Below are 26,781 nucleotides of genomic sequence, written 5' to 3' on the forward strand. Positions count from 1 at the left end.
TCTTCAAGTCAAGTGGTGCCCCAAACTAAATGTCTCACTCCAGTCGCAGCCTAAGCAGTACTGAGCAGCATGGAAGGACTCCTGTGTGTTTTGCAAGCCGTATTCCTATTTTAAGGTCTCTTCCTCTGTCGTAACGTTGTTCGGTTACATTCAGTTAGTAAACTGCAGTCCCAAATTCTTTCTTATACAAAACTGCCATGTAACAACTCTGGATTTCTTGCTAACAGGCATGCTGTGTTCTCCTCCATACTGAACAGTGTCCTCATCTCCCTCCAGCCCAGTCATTTGTATAATTTGTCGAGGTGGTTGTAAATTCTGATCCTGCCCTCCAATGTCCTTGTAGTTGCTTGTAGTTCAGAAGTATCTGCAAATTTATTAGGGTACTCTCTGTTTCATAGCTGCCTTCTTTGTGTTTACATTAGTGTAAAACAGACCCTGTTAACCATCGGAAGTCCTAATCTTACCGAGTAAGATCTTACAGGATCAGATGCCACTTTATAGTTCTCTCAATCAGGATTAATTTTCTAAAAATGAAAGGTTTTTTATTAGAGTGTATGATGAGTATCAATGCATGCTTCATATATCAGATATAGGACTTCATTACGGTACAGATAGAGATTCACTGGTCTACTGCTCTACACTGTTGAATGTTCAGGACGTGAAATGAAAGGCAGGTCTCACTGCTGCTGCACTGAAGGAGGAAAATGAAAAGGTTGCTTAAACCAGCTGTGGTGTGTATAGAGGTCCTTGCTCATGCTTATCTCAGCAAGGAAGAGAGGGGTAAGTCATGGTTTCATAAGTGATAAACTGAAGGAAGATAAACTTGCAACATTTCCGTTTCTCTCCTTTTTTTTTTTTTTCTACTTGGTTGCCATTGCTGCTGGTGCAGTCGGGTGAAGGCAGGATGTCAGCAGTCTCCAGAGGATATGGGGCCACTGAACGGACGACACGTGTCAGTTTAGGTGGACAGCTGCAGGCAGCATGAACCTGTTTTTTCCCCAGAGCATTCCCCCCTACACACAGAATTGGTTTTAATCGTCTTTTTTTTTTCCTTGTGGAATTCAACACCTATGCAATTAGTCAAAAAAAAAAAAAATTGCTGGTGTACTTGAAATGTGTTTGAAGACAAGTGAGCAGGAAATGAAGCTTTCGGTAGGGTGGATGTTTTTCAAGTGAGCTTCTCCCCTAACTGCTTTATTCTTAAATCTCTAGTGAGGAGCAGACCTGCCACCGGGGTTGCTGTTGCTCTGCCCTGCTGCCGGCCATTTTATTTCTCTTGAGGTTCATAACCTTATGCTGCTTGGCCACCTCTCAGCTGTGCTTCTGGCAGGAGAAGGTGCAGGGCTTTTCTGAAAGCAGGGGGTGTAACGTGGCACAGCACCTCTCGCTTGGAAGTTCACTTGAACTGATTTACACCAGCGGGAATTTATGCCCCCAGGGATTTTACTCTCTGCTATCCTCTTGTTCAGAAACACTGCCTTGGTGCCAAGCCTTCTTCCCTGCTCCTGCCTAGATGATAGATGGATTATGGGGGAGGGAAGAAAAAAAAAAAAAAGGCAAAAGCTCTGGGAGTCAAAATATCGATGTGACAAGAAGTACTCAAATGGATTAGTAGTGCAGCACTCACTGCAGGGAATGTATAAAAAGAATTGGATCCTTTTTTTGGTAGTGCCATTACAATCCCATGACTGTTATTTAATGGTGTCGTTGATATGTCTGTTGTGAGATATTATACAATATACATTTTGTATCAAGACAAAACCCCAAGAAACTTTGGACAAAAAAATTCAAGAGGACAGGAAAAATTCAGGATACTCTTAGATCCATTATCCTCAATCTTTGTAGATATTCCAACAAATTTTATTATGCCATCTGTGACAGTCTTTTCTCCACTAAAATGGGTAACAAATGCTGGTGAATATAACAAATGTTATGCTACTATGTTTATTTTTGTCTCCTTTAAAAAAGGCTTTCTTATTTTAACTAGTCTGCATCATGCTGAGTCTTTGTCTCCACTTGATTAATGTATCTTCAAGACAGTATTTATTAACTAATTTTCTGATATGATCTACAGGCACTTAAAAAAACCACACCCCCCCCATCCCCAAATGCCAAAACCAAACCCACCACTTAAATCAAGACTGGTGGACAGCCTCCAGTAATGAGAATGAAGGAAAGGACACTGGGCAAGCTGAATTAAACTTGCCTAGCTCTTTTCCTTTTTAGAAGTGATCTAAATTTAATATGCCATGAGTTATTTTGGTGCCTTTAACTGATAAGTTTAACAAAACATAGGCCGCTCACAGCGCATTTGGCGTGTGGAGGAATTTCAGGATTTCAGGAACGGCAGGATGTAACCTTTGCTTCACCTGGAAACACAAGCAATTCTTGGGACAGTTGATAGGCTTCGTAATGAAAAATGGGAGGCAGCCAAAATCTGGAGCCAAGCTAACAGCCAGAAATAGATCTGCTGAGAGGCTTGTTTTGCACCGTCCGGAATGGCATATCAGAAATTGTGCAAACAGAAATACCAGGCTTGATCCGGCGTTGCACAAGCAGAATCAATCCTGACTATTTTCCTTTTTAAGTATCATGAAAGCTTGACTAAATAAATGTTGTGTTAAAGTTTCAGCTGTCTCAATATGTTGTAATACTTTTTCTCTGGATAGTTTTCATTTTGCTTATGGTCTTCTTTCTTTCTCACTTGCTTGAAATGCAAGTGTGTATTTGATAGTGTGTATTTGCAATTAAAGGTGTTCAAGTGTGCATCACCTAAGAACTCCAGCTGCCCTGCTCCAGCAGCATGGAAATGGGGCAGCAGAGAGAGAGGCAAAGGTTTAAATCTCTTGGAGAAGGTGAGTAGAGGAGGGGAAACGGCCAGGCACAGAGAGGACCAGAACAGGAGGGTGCAGGGGCTGATGGGGAGGCAGGGGCGTGAAGCAGGTTTATTCTCGTTACTTCACAAGCAGTGTGCTTATGGGAAAGTGAACTGAAGTATATTCTGGTTTGCACGTCACTTTCTGAAAGATTAATTGTGATTATGTTTAATTATAGAATCAGATCTGTTGCCTTCTCCATCTGGCTGGAGACGCAGTTTTGCAGGTGGGGTGTAAGCGAAAGCTGCCGGGGTCCTGCTGACTGGGAGCAGAGAGCCAGAAGCTCGTGGGAGCCCAACCTGGGTTTCCAGTCCCAAGCCCAGTTGCAAAGGCCTAAACTGGTATGGAGGGAAAATAATTTAAAGGCAGATGATGCAGGATGTGTTGTGATGGCCCTGCTCTCTTTCCAGAGTCGAGCCATGCTCTAAGCAGTTTGGGTTGTCCTTTTCCAAACGTAGTGTAAGCAATGTTCAAAGCAAGAGCCTTAATGGAAGGTGTTTTTCAGCTTGTCATCGGACAATCTTGTTTCAGGCATCTTTATTGCTACTACTTAAACCCTTTGCCAGTGATCATACTTTTTTTCCTTCCCCTCATGATGTACAGTAGCTGTAATGAAGGAGAACTTGTAGTTTTGGAAAAAACACTTGTTCACCTAAAGCTGATGATTTGATGTTTCCATCCTCAAGATGCAGAAGGGTGTTTTGTTAGGCCTGAACTTCCAGCCTCTAAACCTGATCAGTACTGGATACCGAATTCAGCCGGCGGGGTGGGAGTGCTCCCAGGATGCAGGCCCTCCCCTGGGCCACGCTGCCCGGAGGCTTCGCAGTCTGCACAAGCCGCCCGGCTGTCCAGGAGAGTAAGGTTGGAGCTGCTTTATTTCTATAGCTGTTCAGGAGCTTGCGATTAATCGTCATCCAGCCGGCAACGTATACCAGTGATTAAACTCAGGTTTTATTAATGTCACCGGCAATGGCAATATCTGATGATCATGTTAGAATCGCCATATTCCAACTATTTCTGCACCAAATATTTCTGGAAGTGTTCAAGTCTTCGTTTGTGAAGCCACTATGAGAAAGGCTGAGTGCATGCCTAAGTGGGAACTACCTACAAACCATGTTAGCATAACATGAATTATTCAGACATTTGTGAACAATTACTTAAAATTGGGAACCACTTATGTGTTACTGAGCTTTTAACTAATCACTGCGAGGGGGGCGAAAGCGCTGAATACAGAACTAGCATTGTTTGTAACACACTGAACCTCTTTGCTGGCATCCTCGTCTGATGCCATTGATGCCATTCAGTACTTGTCCCTTGGGGTTAGACCATACCGGTAGCCGTAGGTGTGCACTGGGGTATTTTTGCATTTGGTCACTGAGCATTTCTTTGCGTTTTGATGAAGTTACCATTCACCATTTGAATCGGCAGATCGGAGGGACAGGCTTTCGGGCACTGAGGCAGATTCAGGAGACGCTGGGTTATTCAGGCAAATGCAGACGCTCCCCTCCAGCTCCCCTTTCTTTAAAAAGTTTAGGTACAAAGTTGCTCTTGATGCTAAACATATGCTCTAGTTACAGTTTATAGACAAGTTTTTTGCTAGTCTGAGGAGAGAGTAACAGCAAATGAAGCAGTGATCGATTCTCCATTGCTCCCAGAGTACGTTTGCTGTGTGCCCTGCACCATCGATGCTAAAGTCCTTTTTATGGTCTGAAGGATGAAAGCAGCCTGAGGTTTTGGAGAAGCTAAATAGAAAGAGGCTGTTATAAATGACATGGAGAGAAGTGGGGAGCCATTACAGGAAAAACTAACACTTCTTGCAATGAAACTTAAATGCCCAGCACACCTCTCTAAGCAACTTAGAGCACAGCGTGGCAGCGAGTTATAAAGTCGTTGGTCTGGCGAAAGTGTCAGAGCACAGTTCTTTGGTGTCCTTTAAACAGTAGCTTAAAAACAACACGAAGATCTCTTGAAGTTTGCAAGAGCCAGCTACCCAGAGTTTTTCTTACTTTCAGGAGTGTTGATTTGTGTTTTGTTGAATACCTTTGTGTGTTGTGTAAGTTTGCTGGTCCTTGAGCATGGAAACACAGTGAAACAAATTGAAATAAGTAGCAACGTGTAGGCATACGTGCTGTCCTTCCTGCAGTGGATTATATGCAATCCTTATAAATAATTGGGCTAGTCTGCAAAAAATTGAAGGACATAAGAAGATAGAATTAAATTAATTGAAAAACTTTTTTCCTTTTTTTTATTTGCGATATTGCAGTGTACAAGGTATTTATTGATCTGGTCAGTATAAATGCCCTAGGTATGTACATTTGCTCACTTAACAATGCTGTCAGTTTGCCATAGTGCTTCCAGAGGACCAGTACACCCTATTTACGGATTTGATTCTCTTCACTGCCCTTTCAGTAGCTTGGACAAGTATTCCTTAGGAGTCGCTCAGTAAAAATCTGTAATTGCTCTGAAACACCCCTTAGCAACCATCCAAGGACATTCTTCTCCAAATACCAGCTCTGTGAAAGTACTTTGCTGTCAGAAACCAGTATGCAGAAATTCCAATAACAGAAACACAATCTTTGAAATAATAAAAAATTAAGAGTAAACTTCTTTGTCTTTACCCAGCAGTTAATTCCTAAAACACAGTAAAAGGCTAACCACTGTCACAAGTGAAATAGACTGCAAGGCCTGTTAGAAAATTATTAGTGTTGAATAATTTCTGTACATGGAACTGTATAAATACTAAGCACCGGGGGAATTCACTCTAAGAACTAAGAGAAATCCAGTTTATGACTGCTCACTCATACAGACTTATAACAACATTTCAGATGTTCGTGTGTTGTACACTCGGGGGGAGAAAGTCCTAAATTAAAATTAGGAAGAGGAATAGTCTTTGTGCTGTGACCCGTGGAAGAAAATAGATGTACGTGATGTGACATTGCAGACAAACTTGTAATCTTGATTAATGGGAGTACCTGCAGAAAAAAAGAGGTGTTTGGCAAAACACTGACAAAATCAATACCACTTTGAAATGATTATGTGTCTTGCTACATTGCCTTGCCAGTTAAAGAGAAATGAGTACATGGACATATCCAAGTGTTTAGTCCAGCAACTTGATGTAATGCAATTAGGACAAGTGAGGGATCAATATATAACTTCTTTTCACTCACAAGACCAAATGATAGTGTATTATTTCAAATCAGTGTGGGAATCTATAATCCTTTCCCTATCTGCCTTCAGGTCCTGTCAAATGAAAATCTGGCTTAAATAAGTCCTTGTTAGCGAGTCGGGTTATCTAAAATCAAGACAAAATATTTAATATATGTCACAGTTACTCAATTAAAATACTAACTGGTTTTCTAGGACCTTCAGCACCCATTTCGGACATAGTAATTAAAATGATACTTGAGACAATCCACTTAAATGCTTCATCTCATTTGGGATTCAGAGACCTACAAACGCCGCTCAGTAATAGTCTGGGCTTTCCTCTGTACTGTCAGATCTGTAGAGGAGAATTTCCCAAGGCTGGATTTTTTCTGCTGGTGTGGCTTGTCGGCTCTGTGGATGCCAGCTGACCTACAGGATGTTCTTCCATGTGAGTTTAAGCTCTCCATTGCTGAAATAATCTTTGTGCCTTCAGTTCAGTGAGCTAATTCTACCTGGTGAAGTCCAGCTTGCGATTGGCCCGTATACAGTAAAGATAAGGATATATTCCAACATTGGAAGATGTCTGCAGATAAAATTTTATTTTTACTATAATGCTCGTTACAGCACAAAGTAAAGAACACTCTAATAAAAGTTGTTGATGAGTTTCGTACTTCTAATATTAACTCTAGAAAAAGTAACATGGAAAGGTTTTTATTAGCTGCTGGTGTATATTTTCAGGAAAAAAATGTGAACACTCCCAACTGAAACTCTTTTTAAGAATTTGGAGATCTGAGAGCTGAGCTGATGAAACAGTTGTTCATCATTCCAAAACCTGCACCCTTGCTTAAGTCTAATAATAGTTATACATAACAGGCTCTGTGCTTTCTTTTTGGTTTTTTTTTTTCTTCATTCTGAGTGTTTAACAACTTCTGAATTTGAAGAATTTTAAAACAAAATATTTCTGTCAATGAAATAACCCATTAATGATGTTGTCACAGGTTTTAGAATTTATTTCCAAAAATGTACTCTATCCTTTGATAATTAGGAAGTGTCATTATCTGCCCTTCAGGAATTTAAAAAAAAAAAAAAAAAAAAGTTATTTAAAGTTGAAGCCATTCATGCATGAACATGATTATCACTGAAGATCAAGAAAGTAATCTCTTCAGATCATTGGACATCCATTGTCAACACATACGTAACTGCACAAGCTCCATTTCGTCACTGTCAGCTGCTGAATGGAGCAATATTTTTTCCATCGTACTGATGGATGCGAATGCACATTCTCAGTTCTGACCACAAATTGCAGCAACAACGCTGCAATATACTTCTGACGTATTTTTCCTAAATATTATACATGGCTGTGCATCTTACACAGAAACATGTCTCAATGTGTAATAAAAAGTCCTTAACAATAATGTGTTTCTCACTTCAAAATGAATACCTTTGAAAATGAAGTAAAATCGTGAAACAGTAAATTAGAAAAATGGCCAATTGGAGAAAGCTGCACGGCGGTGACTCAAGAGGGTTATTAACCTGTACTGGTTTTATCTGTTCTTTCCAGTTCACAGGCTTTGATCGTTCTCTGGTATCTCTGTCTCTTGCTGTTACAATTAGCAATGATAGATTCTATTGTAATTAATTAATAAAAAGTAAATCTCATGGAAAAAAGGGCTGAAGGACTAAGGCCTTTGCAAATGAGTATATGGCAGCTATCTCCTGTCAGCAAAGGTTATGTATATCAGCAGTGTGAAACTTATAACCTGCTTCAGAGGCACAATAAATACTGGCTTTTGATATAAGGGAACCGCATGTAGATATAACTGTGGTATGGTGGACAAAAATTGAGATGAGGATCTTATATATATTACAGGTCTAAAGAACACAGTGTTATTCTCAGACTGCTTTCTGTGTTACGTAGCTGATGCTAATTAAAAAGGTCAAGCATTTCCTGTAAAACCAGGCTTCTGATTCAGATTTCTGGCAGAGGGAAGAAGGGTCAAACTGTCTTATTGTAGACTTTCATCTTTTTTTAATGTAACGATGCACAGTACTTTACTCTCTCCCTATTAAAAGGAAAACATCACCTGTAACAGTATTTGAACTTTTTAAAAAAATCCAATAGATTTGAAGTTTGTTGAGTTTTTCTCTTGGTGATGGTACCTCTGTCTGAAGTCTCAGCTTATGTGTCATCAGAGCCTGGCTGATGCCTTTCGCTGGTACCTGCAAGCGGGTTCAGAGAATAATCCAGGCCACTGGGGGTGTTGCCACTCAGCTTGAAATCGAGGAGTTCTCTGCTTTCCTGTTTATTTTGTTATTTAAATATTATGATAAATGTACATGAGATGGAAATACTTTCGTGTGAGCATTCTAATTTCATAAACATTCAGTGGTTCTTCATAGCTGTTAGGTTTGCGCTAAGTCTAGGAAATACTGATTTTTATTAGTGTGCCAGTGGGCATAAGATTAGAGAATTGCTTTAAACAATTTATTTTGGTAGAGAAAAATGCAGAAATCAGACCGACTCACTCTTAGCTAAATTCTGATTTGTTTGAGTTTGGCCGATGAGGGAGAGGGGAACAGACTCTGAAGTCTGGTGTTTGCACCCTCCGGTGGAGAGTAGTCTGTGGCCGTTCTGACATAGGCTGGCAAGGAAGCATGCTAAACGGTTCAAGTGAAATGCCTTTTTTTTCTTTCTTTCTTTTTCAAACGTCCACCACAATACATAAGACTGCAGACAGTTGTGATAAAAGATGCTGCTTTAGTCCTTTTTCCATCGGAGGAGTGGCAAGAATGAAATTCCAGTGTGAATCTTTCTCAAGGACATAAGGGTTATCTCAAGGACACAAGGTTAATATGTCTTAAAATAGACACCATCAACTTAGAAATGTATTTTCCACATTTGAATATTATGAATTTTGCAGTGAAAAGATCTGGACAAAATGGTATTTTTCTCTCTTCTTCCAGCTTGTTTGTGAATTTTGAGATAACCTGTTTACAAGATAGTTAAATTCTGCAGCGTCTTAAGAACTGTTGCGGTTTTATGTGCTTAAGTAGTCATGCATGCTTCCATTTGCAGGGTTATTTTAAATTCTGGTGATTGCATAGCACCACAAACTCTTTTTTGCTAGTAGGACCGTGAGGCAGCCTGGAGGTGGGCAGCAAGCTCCGGGGGGCACACACTGCCTTCAGGAGGGGTGACCGTGAAAGTGGGGCCACCGCCTGTTTCAACTATGTGCTTCAGGGGATGGGTATCTTTGTAATTTGTCCCCTTCTGTTTCTGAGTCTCCAGCAGCAAGGTTTTTGTTTTTTTAATTCAGCAGATTGTGTTCTGCCAGCTTGGTTAATAACTCGGATATTTGCTGCTGGGGGTCCAGAGCAAACCTAGGCAGAAGGACTGAAATTGCCAGCTCTGGATGTGTAACGGAGCAGTTGAGCATATGCAGCGCTCCCTCCCACCGACAGGCAGTGACGCCAGCGCTGCCAGAGGACTGAGCATGGCATATTGTTTCTCCTGTATGCTTGATTATTTATTTATGCATTCCGATTCATAATAGCATAATAACAGACGAAACAATAAGATAATTATTTCGCTTCTTGGGTGGTTAAAATTAACTGTGCTTGTTGCATATTTATTCAGTAAAAAGACACAAGATGTTTAGTAATTGCCCAGAAATTCATTATCTGCATAATGTTCTGTTTCTGCATGACCATTAATCTGTGCCAACAGCAAGAATGCAGCAATATCTGATGTAATTAGTTTTCCCCTTACATGCCAAGGAGAACATCTGGGCTAATTGCGCGTTGTTGACAAAAGTTGCCATTTTAATGGGGGTCCCTGTTTGTGCACACACACACTCATTATATGTCCAAACATACTCATGATTTCACTGTATCCTCAAGCAAACCGAAAGTTCTTACTGATGAGATACTCTTGGTGATTTGTTACTGGGGTCATACAATGTCTGTGGGCAGCATTAGTAAATGTTAGCAGAAATAACATGCTCCCCTTTTAAACAGAAAACAAACAAACCTGTAATGCTGCTTCTTCTGTTTTATTTTTCCAGCCACCACTGGTCCAAGCGATTTTCAGTGGCGATCCAGAAGAGATACGGATGTTGATCTACAAAACTGAGGATGTCAACGCCTTGGTATGTGACTTGGCATGTTATGTGCCTGTGATACGTAAGCACCATGCTATGAACTGTTGCAATGACAGTATTAATCATGTCCTTAGTAATTAACATGTAACAGAATGGAAATTATTTGGAAGTTAGAGATTTGGGGCTTCAGTGGAATCCTAATTAGTAGTCTGAAATATAATTATCTCCAGCAGGTGACTTTAAATTTTCTAAGTGTATGGTAATTATTCCAAATGTCCAGGTCAGTCAGGGACATTGTTTTCTCTCTTACTGAGAAAATGAATGAAAACAGCTGAAAGCAGCATATTTTTACTCTCTGCAGAGTTTCCTTTTATGAAGAGTCTTTGCAGATCAGGAGCTGTTATTCAGCATTTGACTGTACTTGAAATAAAGCTTCACTATAGGTCTCAGCAGTGAGAGTAAGGAAGCAGTATCTTGGCCACGATTTGCCCACAAAGGAATCACTGTTCTGCAGATTGGCTTATTCTAGCCAGAACAATGGTAAGCAGCTGTAAACAAGTAGTAGTTAACTGTTTTGGCAGTGAAAAAAAAATCTCCATTTGAACTTGGTCTTTTTGCAGAAGTTGGGGTTTTTTTTTTTCCCTCTTTGATTTTAACATGAATCTGTACTGTTAGAAATGAACCCTGCCAGTCCTGGCTACAATCTGTGGCCTCTCAAAGTGGTGAGAGTATAAAGCAGAAGCAGAATGGTGATTTCCAGGTGTTTCCTGGACTTATGAATTAACCTTCCTTTTCTTCATGTCTTTCTCTGACATAAAGCCATCAGTTTATTTGTAGCTAACTCCAGCAGTTTGTCTGATGTAGTCTTGGCACTGCAGCTTTTGCAGGCAGTGGGGTCCAACCATCTGGTTCAGAGCTGCAGAAAGGAACTGGAGAAGAATGGGCTCCACTCTGCTGTCAAGTGGAAGGAAAGACTTGCTATTTTAAATGGGGAATCTCCTCAAAGAAGATCTTGACGTTAGGCTTTCCCTGTCATTATCAGTACCTGGTTGTTTTCTTGAAATAAGTTCCTAAAAGAGCTTCCTTAAAGCATGATCTCCCTTGAGTTTCCTCCTTATTTGTTTTCCCTGATGGTCTTAAAAAACCAAAGAACAAAACCAAAATCAACCAACCAAAAAAACCCAACCTAGTTGAGCACGATAGTCCTAAAATTTCCTCTGTATTTCCTGTTGGCTTTTCAAAACAGCATTTCCTGTACAAGGTTATTGTAGGCTTCTGAAATGTTTTTATATCCTTTGGCTGCAAGTGTGGTAGTGATGGTTGCTAGGGAGATGCTCTCAACTGGCAGGTGCGATATTAAATGAAGAATGTGTATTTTTTAGATGAGTACCATAGTACTTAATAGAAAAAGTCATTGAACTTGAATGGTCTTGCCCAGAATCCTGTTTAAGATGCTAAAAGTCCATCCAAGAATGCTTTGCCTGAACAGCTATTTTGTCAGGAGCAAAAAACAAAGCTGTTCTTTGGAGTAATTAGAAAAACATTGGTCAGCACGAATTCTGAAGATTGTGTTCTGGATAGTGATTGCAGACAAGTGTCAAATGCTTAAAATGTCACTAAAGAAAGACCAAAAGATAGCATTTTCCCCCCTTGTGCTGTGAGCTGGCAATTTGCACCACGTGCTTATGTTTCTATTTTAAGTGTGTTTTTAATTACTTCCATGTTAGTGTTTCTCTAGTGCTTGGTTGCTCACGTGAGAGGAAACTCTGACACTGTTTGGCAGCGTTTTGTTCTTTGTTGATCGTTTTGGTTAGCTGTGTTAATCGGAATAGTTCAACTATAGGTAGGACAGGGAAACAAAATAAAACTCTGGGTTTGTGGCAAGCTTTGGGGATTTCTGAAGTTTTAAAAATTGTTTTTTGGAATCTGCAGCAAGAGAGGTATTTGGAAGGCAGAAGAAAAAAGCACATGGAGAAACTATGCAAAGTTAGGGATGTATATTCCCAAGAGAAAATTAATCTCAGAGGAAAGTGTTTAGAGCAAATCATAAGTTTAGAAGGTTACTTTTTTTTAATCTGGTAAAATAATTAGTATCTTTCCAAGCCAGGAAGTGTATGTTGATAGAAATGGGTACGTTCTGGATGCTGCTATAATTGTGACTTCTCTTTTGCAACAAAGTGAAAGCTGTAACTGTTTGGCTTAGAAGTGCGGTTTTAGTTTGTTCTGCCACTGTAATCGTCACTTTGACCTCTCCAGTCCCTAGCTATGCTTTGGGGGAATGTGATGCTACTTTTGCACCCTGAGGGCATGGACAGTGTTGTACTTGGCTGGCGGTGAGCGATTCCCTACCACTGAATATGCACTATTTCCGTGGGAAATGTGGTCTGCCTGTGGCCAATGTTCAGCAGCCTGTTTTCCTAGGGCATTTGGGATATTGGGTTGGACCACCCAGACCACCAGATTAGTTTCAGGTAGACATCCTCTACGCTTGCCGTTTGGTACATTTAGAAATATCAGGGTGATCGTGCTCTGTGTGTGTAGGTGGGGATTTTTTGGGTGCTATTTTTACTTCGGAAAGAGTGTGAGGGAATGACCCCCAGAATCTAGGGATTATTCTGGATCCAGTGGTAACCCCTGGTTAGCTGGGATTTGTAATACATGCAGCTGCGCAGCACCCTTCATCTGCAGAGTCCAGTTCTTATGTGTGATGTCATGATTTTCTACTAAACCAAAATCCTTTCTGAAAATTTCCATTTTCATCTCAGTCTTCCAGTTTAGTTTCTCTTAAAAATATTCAAAGTCAAACAGAAAAGGCAAAAAACCCTTCCAGTATTCTTCCCCATAACTAATGCGATGTTTGCAAGCCAAACCAGACATTTCTTTCCCTCTGTTTTTACTCTTTATTCCCTAATTCTGCATTTTCTCTTGGATAGAACCCTAAAAACAAAAATATATGCAAAACTTTGATGTCACCAGAATATCTTCTATTGCATTCATATTTTTGGGAAAGTAAATAATACATCACCTCACCCCACCAGTGAGACTGTTGAAGGCAAGATTGGCTTTCCCAAAACTTAGTTGCTTCTGTTTCTGCTTCTGTTTGGGGCATGGTTGCTGATACAGCCTTCTGGGCTTGATCATCGTAGCCTCTTTGCTCGACGCTCTGCCAGCTGGAAAAGCTGCTGCTTCTCACTGCTTGTTGGTGTCAAGAGCTGCTTGTGCAAATGCTCCCCTACCCACTTTCGCCAAAATGAGATAGGTTAGGAGAAGAAAATGCTTTAGCTGAATTTGGCTTGTTTTCCTTAAAGCAGAGCTGCAGAACCAGCAGATGTAGGTGGGCTCCAGTAACTCCTGATGGGCCAGGCTGGGGATGGGCTCGAGCCATGTCAAGGTGTAGTGACCCTGGGCATCGCCTACCTGTTTCTAGCTGCAGAGGAAGGGGCAGTGGCACCAGCAGAGATTGCAAGGTCTTACATGCAGGACCGTGTATTTAGAGGGTGATTTATTACAGGATAAGAAGGGCAAGAAGAAAGTCCTTGTGGAGAGACATGGTTGTGTGCTGTTTATTAGTTCTTTTTCTAATTATACTACTTGGTAAGGCATAGATTTGCAGGACTGCCTTTGTTAGGAGGATTCAGGCTTTATCCAGGTCTTCGCACACACACACACGTGTTATATATATTTCTGTAGTATTGCTAAGCATGCTTTTTGAGGTGGTATGAGTGCTTGAGGGTACAAGTGCGCAAATGTTTAGGATTGTGAGTCTGAAACGCTTTGCATGCTTGGGATAGCTGATGTGAAAAACAGCTTGTCATTCAGTTTGGAGTGACGTGTTTGACTCGGGACTAAGAGAGACCATAATGTGGTATTTCAGTAATCTTGGGAACCAGACCCTCGTCTCTGCTGTCATCCAAGGAATGATGAGTTTCTTTTTGGCACTGTGGAGTCTTGCAGGTGAATAAAGCTATCCTGGAAGTAAATGCTCCTCTTCTAGATGTAGTTCTGCTGTGCTGGAAAGTCTTCTGGAGGATTTAGTCAAGAACTTTGGAAGGCTTCTGCTTTGACACAATATGACAGTTTGGTGCTAGGTAATAGCTGTGTTTTCAGTGGGTATTTAGCCTCTAGTAGTGCTGTTTGATATGCTGTTAATGTGCTGTTAATTTAAGTGGGAAGTGATGGAGAATTTTTTTTCCTACAGAAGGAAATTGTGAACAATTCTCAGTTATGTAACGAAACTGAACATGAAATTGCATTGATGTTTACCATGCAAGGTAACCAGCATGACTTTTATTTAGAATAAATATTTTTTCTTTTAGAAAATAAATACAGTTTTTTATATTTTATAAAGAAGATGTTTGAACTGTGAAGAAGATTCTGCTGGAGTTTACTGAGAGTCTGAAATATCCTGAGCTGCTTTGTACAGCATGCTAGTATACCAGTGGGTACTAAGTTATGTACATCTGTGCTAGTGACTCATGTTATTGGTGTCCTCAAACTGTTTGAGACAGTTAAGGATGTATAGGCCATTAAAAGCTCATTGCAGGTTTTGGCTGTAGCTGCTTTATTTTCTTCAAAGGCAGCAACGTCAGCCTGAAATACCTGAATTTTCTGAATCTGCTTTTCCCATCAACTCACGAGTGATGTATGCTCCCATGCCATCAACCCCCCTGAGTCAATATTGTATTTATAAAAATGGAGGAGTTATTTAAGTCTATCTTTTGAGCCTTAAATTGGAAACTTGCTGCTATAAACATTAAAATATTTCCATTAATTAGGATAACAGTTTCTACAGTCTCAATCTAGGATTAGTAATTAATTTTAAAAGTTATCTTTTTCTAGCATGAAAGCTACCGTCAGCTTCATGGATGGAAAGTGTTAGATGGGGGGGAGAGGGAAGATAATTTTTCTTGTCTCTAGAAGATCAAAGTATTTGCCTCTTCCACCTCATGGGCACTTGGCAATTAAAGACTTAGTCCAGAAAAATCTTTGTTTCTGAGACTAAATTGAAGACTGTGGGGATGAGGTGCTGGAACCAGGGTCTGTGCTTTCAGACGAGAATTTCTGTGCTTGGTAATAGCAGAAGAAAGAGCACCAGGCATAAGTTACACAGCTTGACTTTCACCTCCCAGCTGGTGCTCACAGTTAAGCATTTCGATTTGCTTTGTGAATTACAGGCTTTAACAAAAGAATCTGTGAGAGGGAGGAAATCCTGAAGCAGCAGAGATTTTCTTTGTACAGCATCAGCTTTTGGCTCTGAACGGTTGTAAATAGCCCAAGAAGTAGCTGCTCATTTGCTTTTACCCTCTTCAGTAGTTCCTAACCAGTTCCCAATATTTAATTTTCCTGAAGTCAAGTTGTATCTGAATGTTTGGTTTTTTTAAAGGCACCAGCTACTTTGTGCTATTTAAAAAAGGTGTGCTCAGATGTAACAACAGTAAATGGAGTTAATGAGCAGGAGGTTTGTTTCTGTTATTGTTTCAGTTAGTTGTATCAATGGAAGTTGTCGCCATTCATGTGCCTCTGGTATAGTTTGTTCTGCCAGGCAGGCAGATCGCTGAAGGTGGTGGGAATCCAAACACCTCTTACCAATGAAACTTCATTAACTCTGTTTCTGTGGTGCATTAACTCCTTCTGTGCTGAACTGTTCCTGTTGGCTGCTCAGGCAGTTTGGTGACATAAAGAGGACACAGCCATTTATTTTCTGTAGCAGTTGCACTTGTATTTTAATAGTAAATAACTTCGTCCCAAACTACTTCTGATCTGAACAGCTGCAGTTGATATAAAAGTTCAAATCCATTATCTCCTTTGAGATGTAGGCTGTGTTGAGGAGGAAGTGTTGGCCTTTTTTTCAATGTGCCTGAATATTTTACATATGCTAATATGATCATCCAAGCCACTGTTCTGCTAATCTTCGTGTACTGTAAGGCTCTGATCCAATAAAGCACTTAAGGACTAGCCTAACTTTAAGCCTGTGAAGGGCCTTATCAGTGTCACTGTGATCACTTGGACAGTTTAAGCACGTGTTGAATGTTTTTCTTGCTGAGGCCTTCTGTCCTGGATTGCCTGTTTGTTAAATTCTTAATTTCCTTTATCTGTACTTTTAAAAAAAAAAGTGTACAGATAATGTTAACATGCAGCATCATCTTTTCTGTGAACTAATATAAGTCACTAATACAGTTTTGGGGAGAGAGTGTTTATCTCATCTCAGCATGATTTTCTAGCCATTGTTTAGCTTATCTACTGTCTCTTACTGACCTTTTGTTCCTCTGAGAACTGCACTTGAAGCAGGTCTGATTATTTGTCTTAATGCTATTTGTAACCCTGTTATCATTTCTTCTCCCCACCTCCTTTCCTTGCCTTGATAATGTATGTTCAGGTTTGGGGTACTGCCAGACCTTTCCCTGAAATGACAAATTTTCTTTTTATTCCTCTCTCTCTGTTTGTAACCTTCAATCTTCAGATCATTATTAATTTACTTATTTGTACTCCTTTTACTACCATCATGCCACAAGGACATCTGTAGCTGAATAGACATTAGTGCGTGGGCCAGATGCAAAGCCAGTGAGCTATTTAAGTCTAGCTGAAGCTGTACACAGCTTTGAGGAGGACACAAGGAGTGTGGCTGGACAGTTAGGTAGATGCCCCAGATCCTCTGTTTCTGCGTCAGCCTTGTGCAGAGCATAAACAGCAACTTGAGGATGTTCCTCCGTTGTGTGGAGACTTCTCCCCACCAAACTCCTGAAAACGTTGCCTGTAGGGCTCTTCCCTGTGTTTTTAATTTTCTGTACCACAGATCGGGCTTTGTTGTCTGCTGGTTCATGTGAGGGTGAACTCGTGATTTGTGCCTGGTTGTGATAAATGGAGAAATTTTAGGGTTTTTTCCTCTTGGAGAAATTAAGCTTAAATTCAGTTGTGTGATGAAACCCATCTTTCTCTGAAGACTTGATTCTCACTTAATTTGATAGGATTTTGCATTGATTTTAAAAAGTGAAAGCTGAAAATACTTACAGAGAGTTATTCCTGTTACAGAAGGATAAAAATTCTACTTTTCTGTTTCATGTCCTTTCCTCCCTCAATTATCGAATTTTCATCAGATTTACAGTTTAGTATAAAATATTGCTTATAATCAATAAAGCACTGAATGGCCTTGGTTCCTTGATATAGAAAATTACTTGGTCTTGTGTTGTTAGCGTTCAACTTCAAAGTACTCTGTTCTGTTGCCAGACTTGGCTGTGTTGCAAGAAGCTGCTGCAAAATTTATCACTGACAGGTAGGGTAGCTATTACAAATACTACATTGTGCTAAAGAGAGATTCATGCATTAAAAAGAACAAGTTTAAAAAATAAGTAAAACCGATTCTATTTTTGTACAAATGTTCGATCAGTCTTAGCGTATTTTTTGCCATGGATAGCCTTAGGATAGGTGATACGAAGTAATACTTATGAAAGGTCTCGTATGCACTCATGTAGCCTGTAAAAGCTAGTCCGTGGTGGATTATGTCTTAGGAACTGAGCATATGAGAGAATCCGGCTTGTGATTTCGGTTCCTGAGCAGACACTACTGGATGGACACTGCTTAATATTGTTTTAATTTGCCTACCATGTGAGGAGATGAAGTTCTATAAGATACCTTTCCCTCTGACCTGTGACAACTAGGATGTCACATAATCTGTCTTTTGAGTGTTTTATGTGCATGCCCAATAGGTAAGATCAAAACCCATTGCAGCAGAATTTGAGGACTACATACATGATGTATGTTTGGAAAACCATACGAATATAAAAATTAAATGTAACTTATTCTGGTGACCAGTGGCTCTGTGCCTCGCACTGCTGGAAAACAATTTTCAGCATTCACATGACAAATGGTTCTGCTGCACTGATTTGTCCACGTTTATAGCATACTTTGAAGACAGTCCAAAACAGCTTGCGGTTGATGACCTCCTGGGCATGTTAAAAGTGATATTTTACTTGACAGGCTGAGAGATATGTTTCAGGGAGAGAGTGTAAATACTGGTAGGGTTTCTGTGTTGGTATCGTTTGCAGAAAATCTGTTACCAGCTTACAGTATTTAATGCTGGTAGGTTGTAATTTGATAAGTTTGATTGATACGTCTCTTAGAATTTTTTTTGTATTAGTGGTTAAGAAACCGAAATGAAATACTTTTAGGACTGGAAACAGGGGTCAAATAGCATGATTAGCAGTATTAGCAGTTCTTGTGATTTTTGTTGCCCATATTACAATGTTTAGCAGTTTCTTTTAAAGGCCTGTGTTCTGGGATCATCTGAATAAAGCAATAAAAGAGAGGTTTTTGTGTAAACACTGTATTTACACCCCTTGAAGTTAGAAAAAAAAAATCTTGAAAATGTGACTTCCTAATGCTGAAAATTACAGAAATAAAATAAAAGTAGATGTATTTCAGAAGTTGTATATATGATTATTAGCAATTCTTGTAAGTTTAAAGACACAGTCCTGACTGGTAATATTTTCTTTATTTGTGTTTAAAGGTCAATTAAGGTGTACAAGCCCATTTTGGGCTGCTGTAGACAACCAGGCTAAATGATGTACAAGAAACTTTGTAGACTAGGAGGACTGTATCTTGTCCTTGTGTGTTGTTGCAAACCATTCTCCAGAGATATCCTTCTGATGAGTCTGGTGTTACATTGTTGATGCAAACTGCATTACAAATTCTGATGTCCAGAAGCATCTGAATTACGTTGCTGCAATATTTACAGTGGAAAATGTTTCCAAGAGAGACCCAAGGATGATGTCTTTCCTAATTTTTTATTTGATTTGATTTGATCTACCTGTTAACAGGATATAAGAGTAAAGACAGTGTCTCTGCAAGGTCTGGTGGAACCAAGTGATAAAAAAGTTGAGGATTATTGGGAGGAATTGTGTTGTTCAGACCTTGAATTTTGTTCTTTCACTGGTTGAGATTGCGTTTCTAATTACAATCAGAAATACACACAGAAAAATAAACACCATATACAAATCCATTGCTCTCTAACACCAATGCTTGCAGTTAATGACCATGTTTTATAACTGGACAATCTATGGTTTTGTAGGATGCTGAGAAACGAACACCTCTTCATGTTGCATCATTCCTGGGGGATGCAGACATCATTGAGCTTCTCATTTTGTCAGGTAAGGTGGTGTCCCTCACTGTTATTAACTGGCAAATTAGCTAATTTTAAAGCTACAAGGAATACCCAGCAAAGCATATATGAGTGAACTTTGGGCAGTGCCTATTTCTGAGTTTCATAGAGCTGGCTGCAGTTGTTGCAAGCTTAGAAAATATATTTAACTTTGGTGATACAATTCTAAAACATGCACTGTGACTGAGCGGAATTAATAAACAAAGCAACTAGTTTTTAAAAACTTCTAAAGCATTGAAACTGACAGTATTTGTGGATTCAGAAACTTGCGGAAGTACATATTTGAAATGTGGCCTCATGTCCTGGAGTACAAGCCAAGAATTCCTGTTAAGCAAAAATTATTATGGAATAATAGCAAAAAGGTTATGAATGAGTTTGAATGCATTGTAAGTGATATTGACATTAGAAACATGATTCTAAGAGTTGATTTGGGAAGTTGATTTGGAGAATAGAAACTGTGCAGTAGGATGTATCTAAACAAAAAGTAAAAAAATATTTCCAAACTGTTGTAGTGACAAAAAACACGATCAAAATATGTCAGAACAAAGCATAAAACAGACATCTCTCAAGAAGCACACATAATTCATGGCAAACTCCTGGATGTGCTTGCAGATTTCAAAGGCAGTGTTTTTCTAAACTGGAGAACTGTAAGGGTAAAGCTTATGGGGGTTTAAGAGTGTGGGATTGAAAGGAACCTTATGGTACAAACGTCTAAGCCCTTGCAAGCAACCTTGCTGTATGATTGGTTTCACAAATTATTAGACTGCTTCTTCAAACTAGTTGCATATTTTTTTTATAAAGTTATTTCAGAACTATCAGTCCTGTGATTGCAAGGCGCCTTGTAATTTCCAACCTCAAATCCTAGAATAATTCAGGCTGGAAGGGATTTCTAGAGATTACCTGATCCAGCCCCCTGCTTAGAGCACCAGCCAATTTCAAAGTTAGATCAGGCTACTAATGGGCAGATGCAGGCCACGCAGAAATCCACGTATTTCTCTGGATTATCGGCCTAACCGCACCTGGAGAAGGCAGAAAATGAGAATTCAGTTTGCTGTAGCTATGCGTTTCCTCTGTACATTTTGGGAGGCATTTTGATTTGTCTAATTGCTTAATGAGGGTAACTAGTTGGACATACGTCATACATCAGATATTTCTGCTCTAACCCTGATGCCAGCAGAATGATTTAAATGAACATTCCTCTGCTGACAGGTTATGCTTGGGTGGGTTTTCAATATGCTAAATGTAAACATGATTTTCTTCACTGGGAGGTAAGAGTTAATACATTTCATCTGTGCGTGTCTTCTTGCAGTGTGTGGTTTGTCACATACTGTTGTTCCATTGTGGCATGAGAAGATTGCAGGAGTAATGTCTTTTTTCAAGTTTTGCAAATAACAGCACAGGCAATATCCATATAAAGAGAAAGGCGAAGCTGTTCTGACCATTTCTCCCCTGAATCCCAATAGCATCAAAAAATGTCCTGGTGAACATTCTTGTTTTCTATCACGTTCCTAATGAGGGAAGGAGACTTTCTAGTGTTCTTCTGGGACACTTAGTTCCAGCACCTCACTGCCAAAATGTCATCCACGGGCTATAGGGTTTGTCTGGTCAACAGCATAAAATGCAGGTGATATATCTTGGGGGTTTTTTATGTATCCAAATGAGTGTGAAAAACTTATAATGTGAGCTTTCAAAAATTGGACGTTGTGTCAGTGGAACTGCGCTGGGGTTCAGTCTGCAGGAACTGTGTGGATCTTTCCCGACTAGCTCAGCAGGAGTCAAAATTAATCTTGTGTTGCATATTCTACCTATTAATTGTCCTTTAATCTCTGAAGTATCATTACTCATGATGAGCATCAGTACTTGTATCCAAGAGCAGGTTTGGAGGTTTATGAGGTTTGGAGGAGCACATTTATGAGTTATTATAAACACCTCTTTGTTATTGTGATCTCTCCGTGAACTAGGCTTCAAAGACAACAGCAGCATCTTCCCTTTGTTTCACCTCTTCATTCAGTAAACTGTATTAGTAAAAGTGTACTGTAAAAGATTAATCTGATGATAAAATTTAGTTACATAAGCAGAAAAACTTTGTTGTCTGACTTAAAATGAGAGGGTGTTTTCACAGAGAGAAAGCACAAAAATGCTTGCTGTTGGTGTCAAACAGCAATATTCTCAGCATGAGAAGCTTGGAGGAGTAGCAACCCTTTGCATTTTGTACAGGGCTCAGGAGAGAAATCGGATGAAATATGCACATTCTGAGATTTGTGGCCCATGAACTGGTGGCAGCACAAATAAATGTAGTGTCTAATGAATAAAACTTCAGCCCAGGTGGTTGGAGACGGACCAGAAATGGCTTTCTAGGTAGCCACTGAAATGGAGTCTGTTTGGAATTGATACAGGAGAGAGAGTGCCAGATCCCTCAACTGGTATGACTCACCCTGGCCCATTAAATGTCAGAGCTAGGTAGATTTACACCAGCTCAGAGGTCTGATCCATAATCATATGGTTCAAACTGGGGAAATGTGCTGTGTGGTTTTGTTTTCCAGGCTACATGAAAGCAGGGAGCTTTGAGCACTTCACCTCCTTTCTGTCAAGAAGGAGAAGGGCCAGGGTAACTATCTCACATAAATGAAGCTCTGTATGATGACACAGTCATGGATGTGCAGGAAGAACTGTCTGGGCAAATACAAGCTCCGTTCTCATTTGTGCTGGTGCCTCTCCCCCTCCTGGGCTTTGAGCTGGTGCCCGAAGGCATAATGTTTGAGCTTAGTTCTTTACCCCTTGTCCCCACCAAGGAGCTTGCGATCTTGGCAATATTACCCTGCCTTACTATTTCAGAAGGCTCTGAGCTTCTTGGCAAGAAGTTTATGCACTGGGGGTGTGCATGCAATATTGACATCTGTCCTTCATAAATTGCACAATAGCTGAGGAAGAGGACAAACCCCAGCATGCTTTGGAAGGGTTCCTGGTAAGTTCTGCCACATAGATTTGGAAGTGAGACCGTCACATGCGCAGCAGGTTCTGGGCCATTCCTGTTGTGTAGGCAGCTGGGGAAGGTGCTGTGTAACCTGAAGACACATTCAGGGCTTCCTCTTTTATGGCAGGCTAAAGAATAGGTGGGTTGGAGAGGCAGCTTTGTCTCTGCCTTTCCCATGGCTTTGAGACTCCTGTCCTTGGGGATTAGGAGTATCTCCTTTGGGTGAAAGTTTGGAGGATGTCTCAGGACTGTCTCCTCTCTTCTTCATGAGTGACCCAGGACCTGTGTGCTCTCACCTCGTGGGATCCCCAGGCCATTTCCTTTCCTAGCAAGTGACTCGGACTTGCCTCCGAGGAGATCCTGCCTAACCTCCTGTTTCTGCCGTGTACGTGTTTGGTTCCTGTGTTCACATCTAGCACGGTGTTGTGTGGCTCTCATGTTGTGGGTCCCAGTTCCATCTATTGGGTGGTGCCACTCTGTTGTTATATTTTATTCATGCTGATCTTTGCTTTGTATTGTGTTTCAGTGTGGGTGGGGGTGAGGTGGGGGGGCATTCCTTATATTTTTGTGTGTCTATTGCTGTGTCTCATAACAGGAGTTGGAAAGGTGCATGTTAATAATGTCATTAATAGGTTAAAGAGTAGAGTTTCCTTCCTCTCTGTTGACCATCCCTAATTTCAGAGGTTTACACTTCAGAATCTAGATTTACTAGAGACCTGTGGATTTGGCAGATGTGCTGGATGGAAAATTGGACTTTGGTTAGGATAAAGGGATGTTAACTTCATTCCTGAAAGCCAGCATTGGGTTGTTTATTTCGGATCTCAAAAGAACAGAGGCAATTTCAGATTTATTTCCTCTTTTGGCAGAAAAATTTGAGAGTGAAAGATGGCAAAGATTACAAAACAGCCATGTTAAAGAAGAGTGGATTACAGAAAGTTTCCTCTCTGTTGATTTTATCTGTAATGTTATATGTTATGTTGTGTACTTCAGCCTCACAGAGCAAATCCAACAGCCAAGCCTTTCCTTCAGGCCCACAAGTACAAGCCCTCCCGAGGGAAGAGTGCAGAGGATGGGGCTGAGAAAAGGCTTTTCTCTGGAGGTTTTTTTTTTTTAAAGTGGATATTTTATGGGGTGGGTGGATGGGTGCTGTGGCTACCTGAAAGGATGTTAAGGGAAATCTTTAAAGCAGCTTATCTTTTCAAGGGAGATTGTACTATGAGGGACACCATATACACCAATTTGAGTGTGTTGTCAGCCCTCTTTGTCCTTATAAATACACAGATTAACTCACGGAGTATTGTAGGAAGTGCATTGAAACATGGTTAAGATACTTGGTCCAGAGTGAAGAGAGGGACACTGAATTTCTGAGTGGCTTTGAGGAAGTGTTGTGGGATGGACTTGAAAATTTAAGCTTCTGATTTTTGGACACAGCTCATTTTAGGTGCCTTAGCATGTTGTAGAGCACTTAGTCTTTTGAGTTGGATTTCTGTGTTACTCAGTGCTTTCAAAGAGCTGTCCCCTGGGCTGTCACAGGATGGACACTCAAGTTTGTGAAGTGTAGAGGACACCTTTGAAAACATGAGCATTGCTCCCCAGGTGCCTCTGCTCATTCTTGTTTAAAATGGTAGATATTTTCTGTCCCTGAAAGAGTGCATCAGCGCTGGTGAAGTGTTTTCATTGTCATTAACCGTTGGCTGCAAGGAAGTGCTGGGAACCTAAAAGCTGAATTTTGGTGAAGGAAATGGGCGGTACGGAGGGAAACAATTTGAAACATCTCTTCAGAAAATGTGCACCTCAGTAAATGGACAACAGCAGCTCCTGTAACAGGCAACAGCTGAATTGTGCAGCTCTTTAAAAACAGAAATCACAAATGTATTCAGCCGATGCATTGAATCAGATATGTAAGAGTAATTTCACTTTGTCACATAAAGAGCGCCAAAGCACAAAGAGGTAAAGGGATGTGGAAAACAGCTGAGGAAGAAAAGGCTGATAGCATGCTGTGTATTATTTTATTTATACTGGTATTATTTTGCTTTTATTATTTTCTTTAGCTGTTTTCTTGGCAACTATTTCAGTTTCTCAAAGGGTAAGTGGATCAGTGAAAGGCATGAATAGCTGCTGACGGAGACACTTCCCTAGGTTTTCTAATCATCTTCATATTCACAAATGCCACTGGAGTTGTCGAATACTGAGGAATGATATGTTTGTCACACTTTGCTACTCCACACATAAGCCTTTCTGATTTGCAGCCATCTGCTTGTAGGAGTTAGTGAATGGGTAGAAATAAATCAAAAGAAACCTTAGTTAAGAACATAGGGCAAAAACCCAAGGCACATACAAAATAAATTTCTAAGCCCGAAAAGAGGTATTTGGTGGCAATCATTAGGAATTCATCTAGGCAATTTGCATCCCCAAGACCCCTACCAGGCCAAATCAGTGTAACGTAAGATGCCTCAGAGTCCTGTCTGTCAGCTTCCTGGTGGTGAAGGTTGTTGCCTTACGTCTCTAGAGCCTCGGGCAGTGTAGGCAAAGGGCAGGATACTAACAGTAATGGCCTTCTCATGAACACAAAAGAAGCTAACAGCTTCCTTGCTTAGACACATTCATTAGAAAACGCTTTGAAACTGTTGTCTTTTCTAAAGGGTGTTTTTCCAGAGGGCAGGTTGTACCATCAGGTACCAGGCTCTGAGGTGAGTTCAGAGGATTGCCTCTAATTGTTGCAATAGTTATGAAAGTGGCTTTCTTTTTCTTGCAGCCAAAAATTTATATCCCAACTTGTGGAAATATGAAAGAACTTGTTTCTTCTCTGATTACCTAGCACAATTCCCAGTAACCACTGTGATTCAGAGGCAAGCACCTTAATATTCCTGAGAAACAGCTCTCGGAAAGTACTTCTGATTCAGAGAGTGTGATTTATTAATTACAGGCTTTTGTATGCACTTAAGTTATGGTGCAAAATGAAGCTTAAGAATCCCTTTGTTCATGAAGTTCAGAGGCTCATCCAGGCTATGTGCATGATGCTTGTGCTTCTCTAAAACTTTGCTGCATGTGCTAGTCTTCTCAGACTAGTACTGCTACCTGCAGACCTGAGAGGTACAACATTTTAACATTTTCAGGTTAAGCCCTTTTTAAAATTAGTTTCTCTAGTCCTTTTCACTAGATTTCCTTTCCAGGGTATCACATCAGTGAATAGCTTTAATATTTTTTTCAAACAAATCTGTTTTATCACACAAATGTACAGGACCCTTTTTTTTTTGTCTGCAGTCAGCCAGCACCACTGTAGTTATTAAATATTCTTCCTTTATCCTTTATTCTGGCAAGCCACCCCAAACCCATCCTCTTGCACAGCTGTCTTTGTCGGAGTGCACATTAGCGCTGAACTGCACAGAAGGCAAACGGATAGTCTCCTTCATCCCTCCTCTTCTGATGTTTGCTGAATAACACCCTCAGAAGCTGAGGTAGTAAGTGCCCAGTTTCCTCCTCAACCTGAGCATTTCACGGTCCTGTTTTCTTGATCCCAGCAAGATCTGTGAAGCAGGGAAGCAGTTATATCTTTTAGTAGTCTGCCTGATGGAGCTGGAAACAAGAGGCGGTTGTTCAGGTTCGTTCCTTTCATTATGTCTGCAGACAGCAGCAGTGCTCTGAGCAAGGGTTGTGCGTTTTTCCGCAACTGTATCAGCTGATCTAAAAAAATGCATATACATAGAGATACATGTACATACATACATACATATGTAATCACCTACAACAAATCTTGCTTCTTTTGTGTCCTGTAAACAAAGCTATTCCTGATAATAGTCTGACCTATCTGACCAAATCATGCTTCAGCTCCTATCTATCTGGGATCTGGAAATGCATTTCCAAGGTGAGCAGGGTGCCAGGAGAGTCGTGGGAAGCGCTGGGAGTACCACATACTGCTCAGCTCTTGTTACTAGGAAACAGTTGGGCCAGGCTTTAAGTGTCACACCCAAGGCATGGATGTAACCTCTGCTGTTTACTTGCAGGCGCTCGTGTTAATGCCAAGGACAATATGTGGCTGACTCCTCTCCATCGAGCAGTTGCTTCAAGGAGTGAAGTGAGTAAGATTTGATTACCCTGCTTTGCACGTAAACTACATGCTGGGGGAAAAAGCAAACCATTGAGAGCCATAGTAGGTAGCATGGTGACACAAACAGGGAAAGTATTTTCTGTGTGTGTGGCCTTTAGCATTGCAGCTGGAGGCCAGCTTTTACAAGTTAGTTATAGCTGCTTTTGAGCCTTCATGTGGTTGATTTTCGCCTTGTGGAACGCTTTACATTACCTTAGCAAGTCATACTGAGCAACCATCAGCTGGAGTGGGTAAGCAGGACTGAAGTGGGATAGAGTCCACAGTGGTCTACAGTGGCCACATCATCTTCAAGTGGTGAAATAAAGAGGAATAAATGCATGTGGATGTGTGCACGCTGTGTGTGTGCCAGAAGGGAGTGGATGCGTATGTGATCCAACACGTATTACCACATAGTTTGTTTTGGTTAATTGCATTTCAAGGCATCC

At 40.5% G+C, this 26,781-nt stretch overlaps 1 protein-coding gene across 12 annotated transcripts in view; it reads left to right on the top strand.

The window, feature by feature from the left end:
• The window catches only part of ANKRD44 (ankyrin repeat domain 44), a 153,087-nt gene that overhangs the window by 63,151 nt on the left and 63,155 nt on the right, over positions 1-26,781 (top strand). For 10 of the 12 annotated variants that reach the window (XR_012044442.1, XR_012044444.1, XR_012044443.1 and 7 more), the window contains 3 exons: positions 10,085-10,168; positions 19,185-19,263; positions 26,253-26,323. Coding sequence is in view for 9 of the 12 variants with exons in the window: in XM_072875193.1 (XP_072731294.1) it covers positions 10,085-10,168; positions 19,185-19,263; positions 26,253-26,323 (234 nt within the window). In the remaining 3 variants the exon portion in view is untranslated. The remainder of the gene's footprint in view (positions 1-10,084; positions 10,169-19,184; positions 19,264-26,252; positions 26,324-26,781) is intronic. The other 2 variants (XM_072875192.1, XM_072875191.1) reach the window with 1 other exon arrangement.

Source organism: Ciconia boyciana, chromosome 10 (assembly GCF_034638445.1).
Source record: "Ciconia boyciana chromosome 10, ASM3463844v1, whole genome shotgun sequence".
Taxonomy (NCBI): domain Eukaryota; kingdom Metazoa; phylum Chordata; class Aves; order Ciconiiformes; family Ciconiidae; genus Ciconia; species Ciconia boyciana.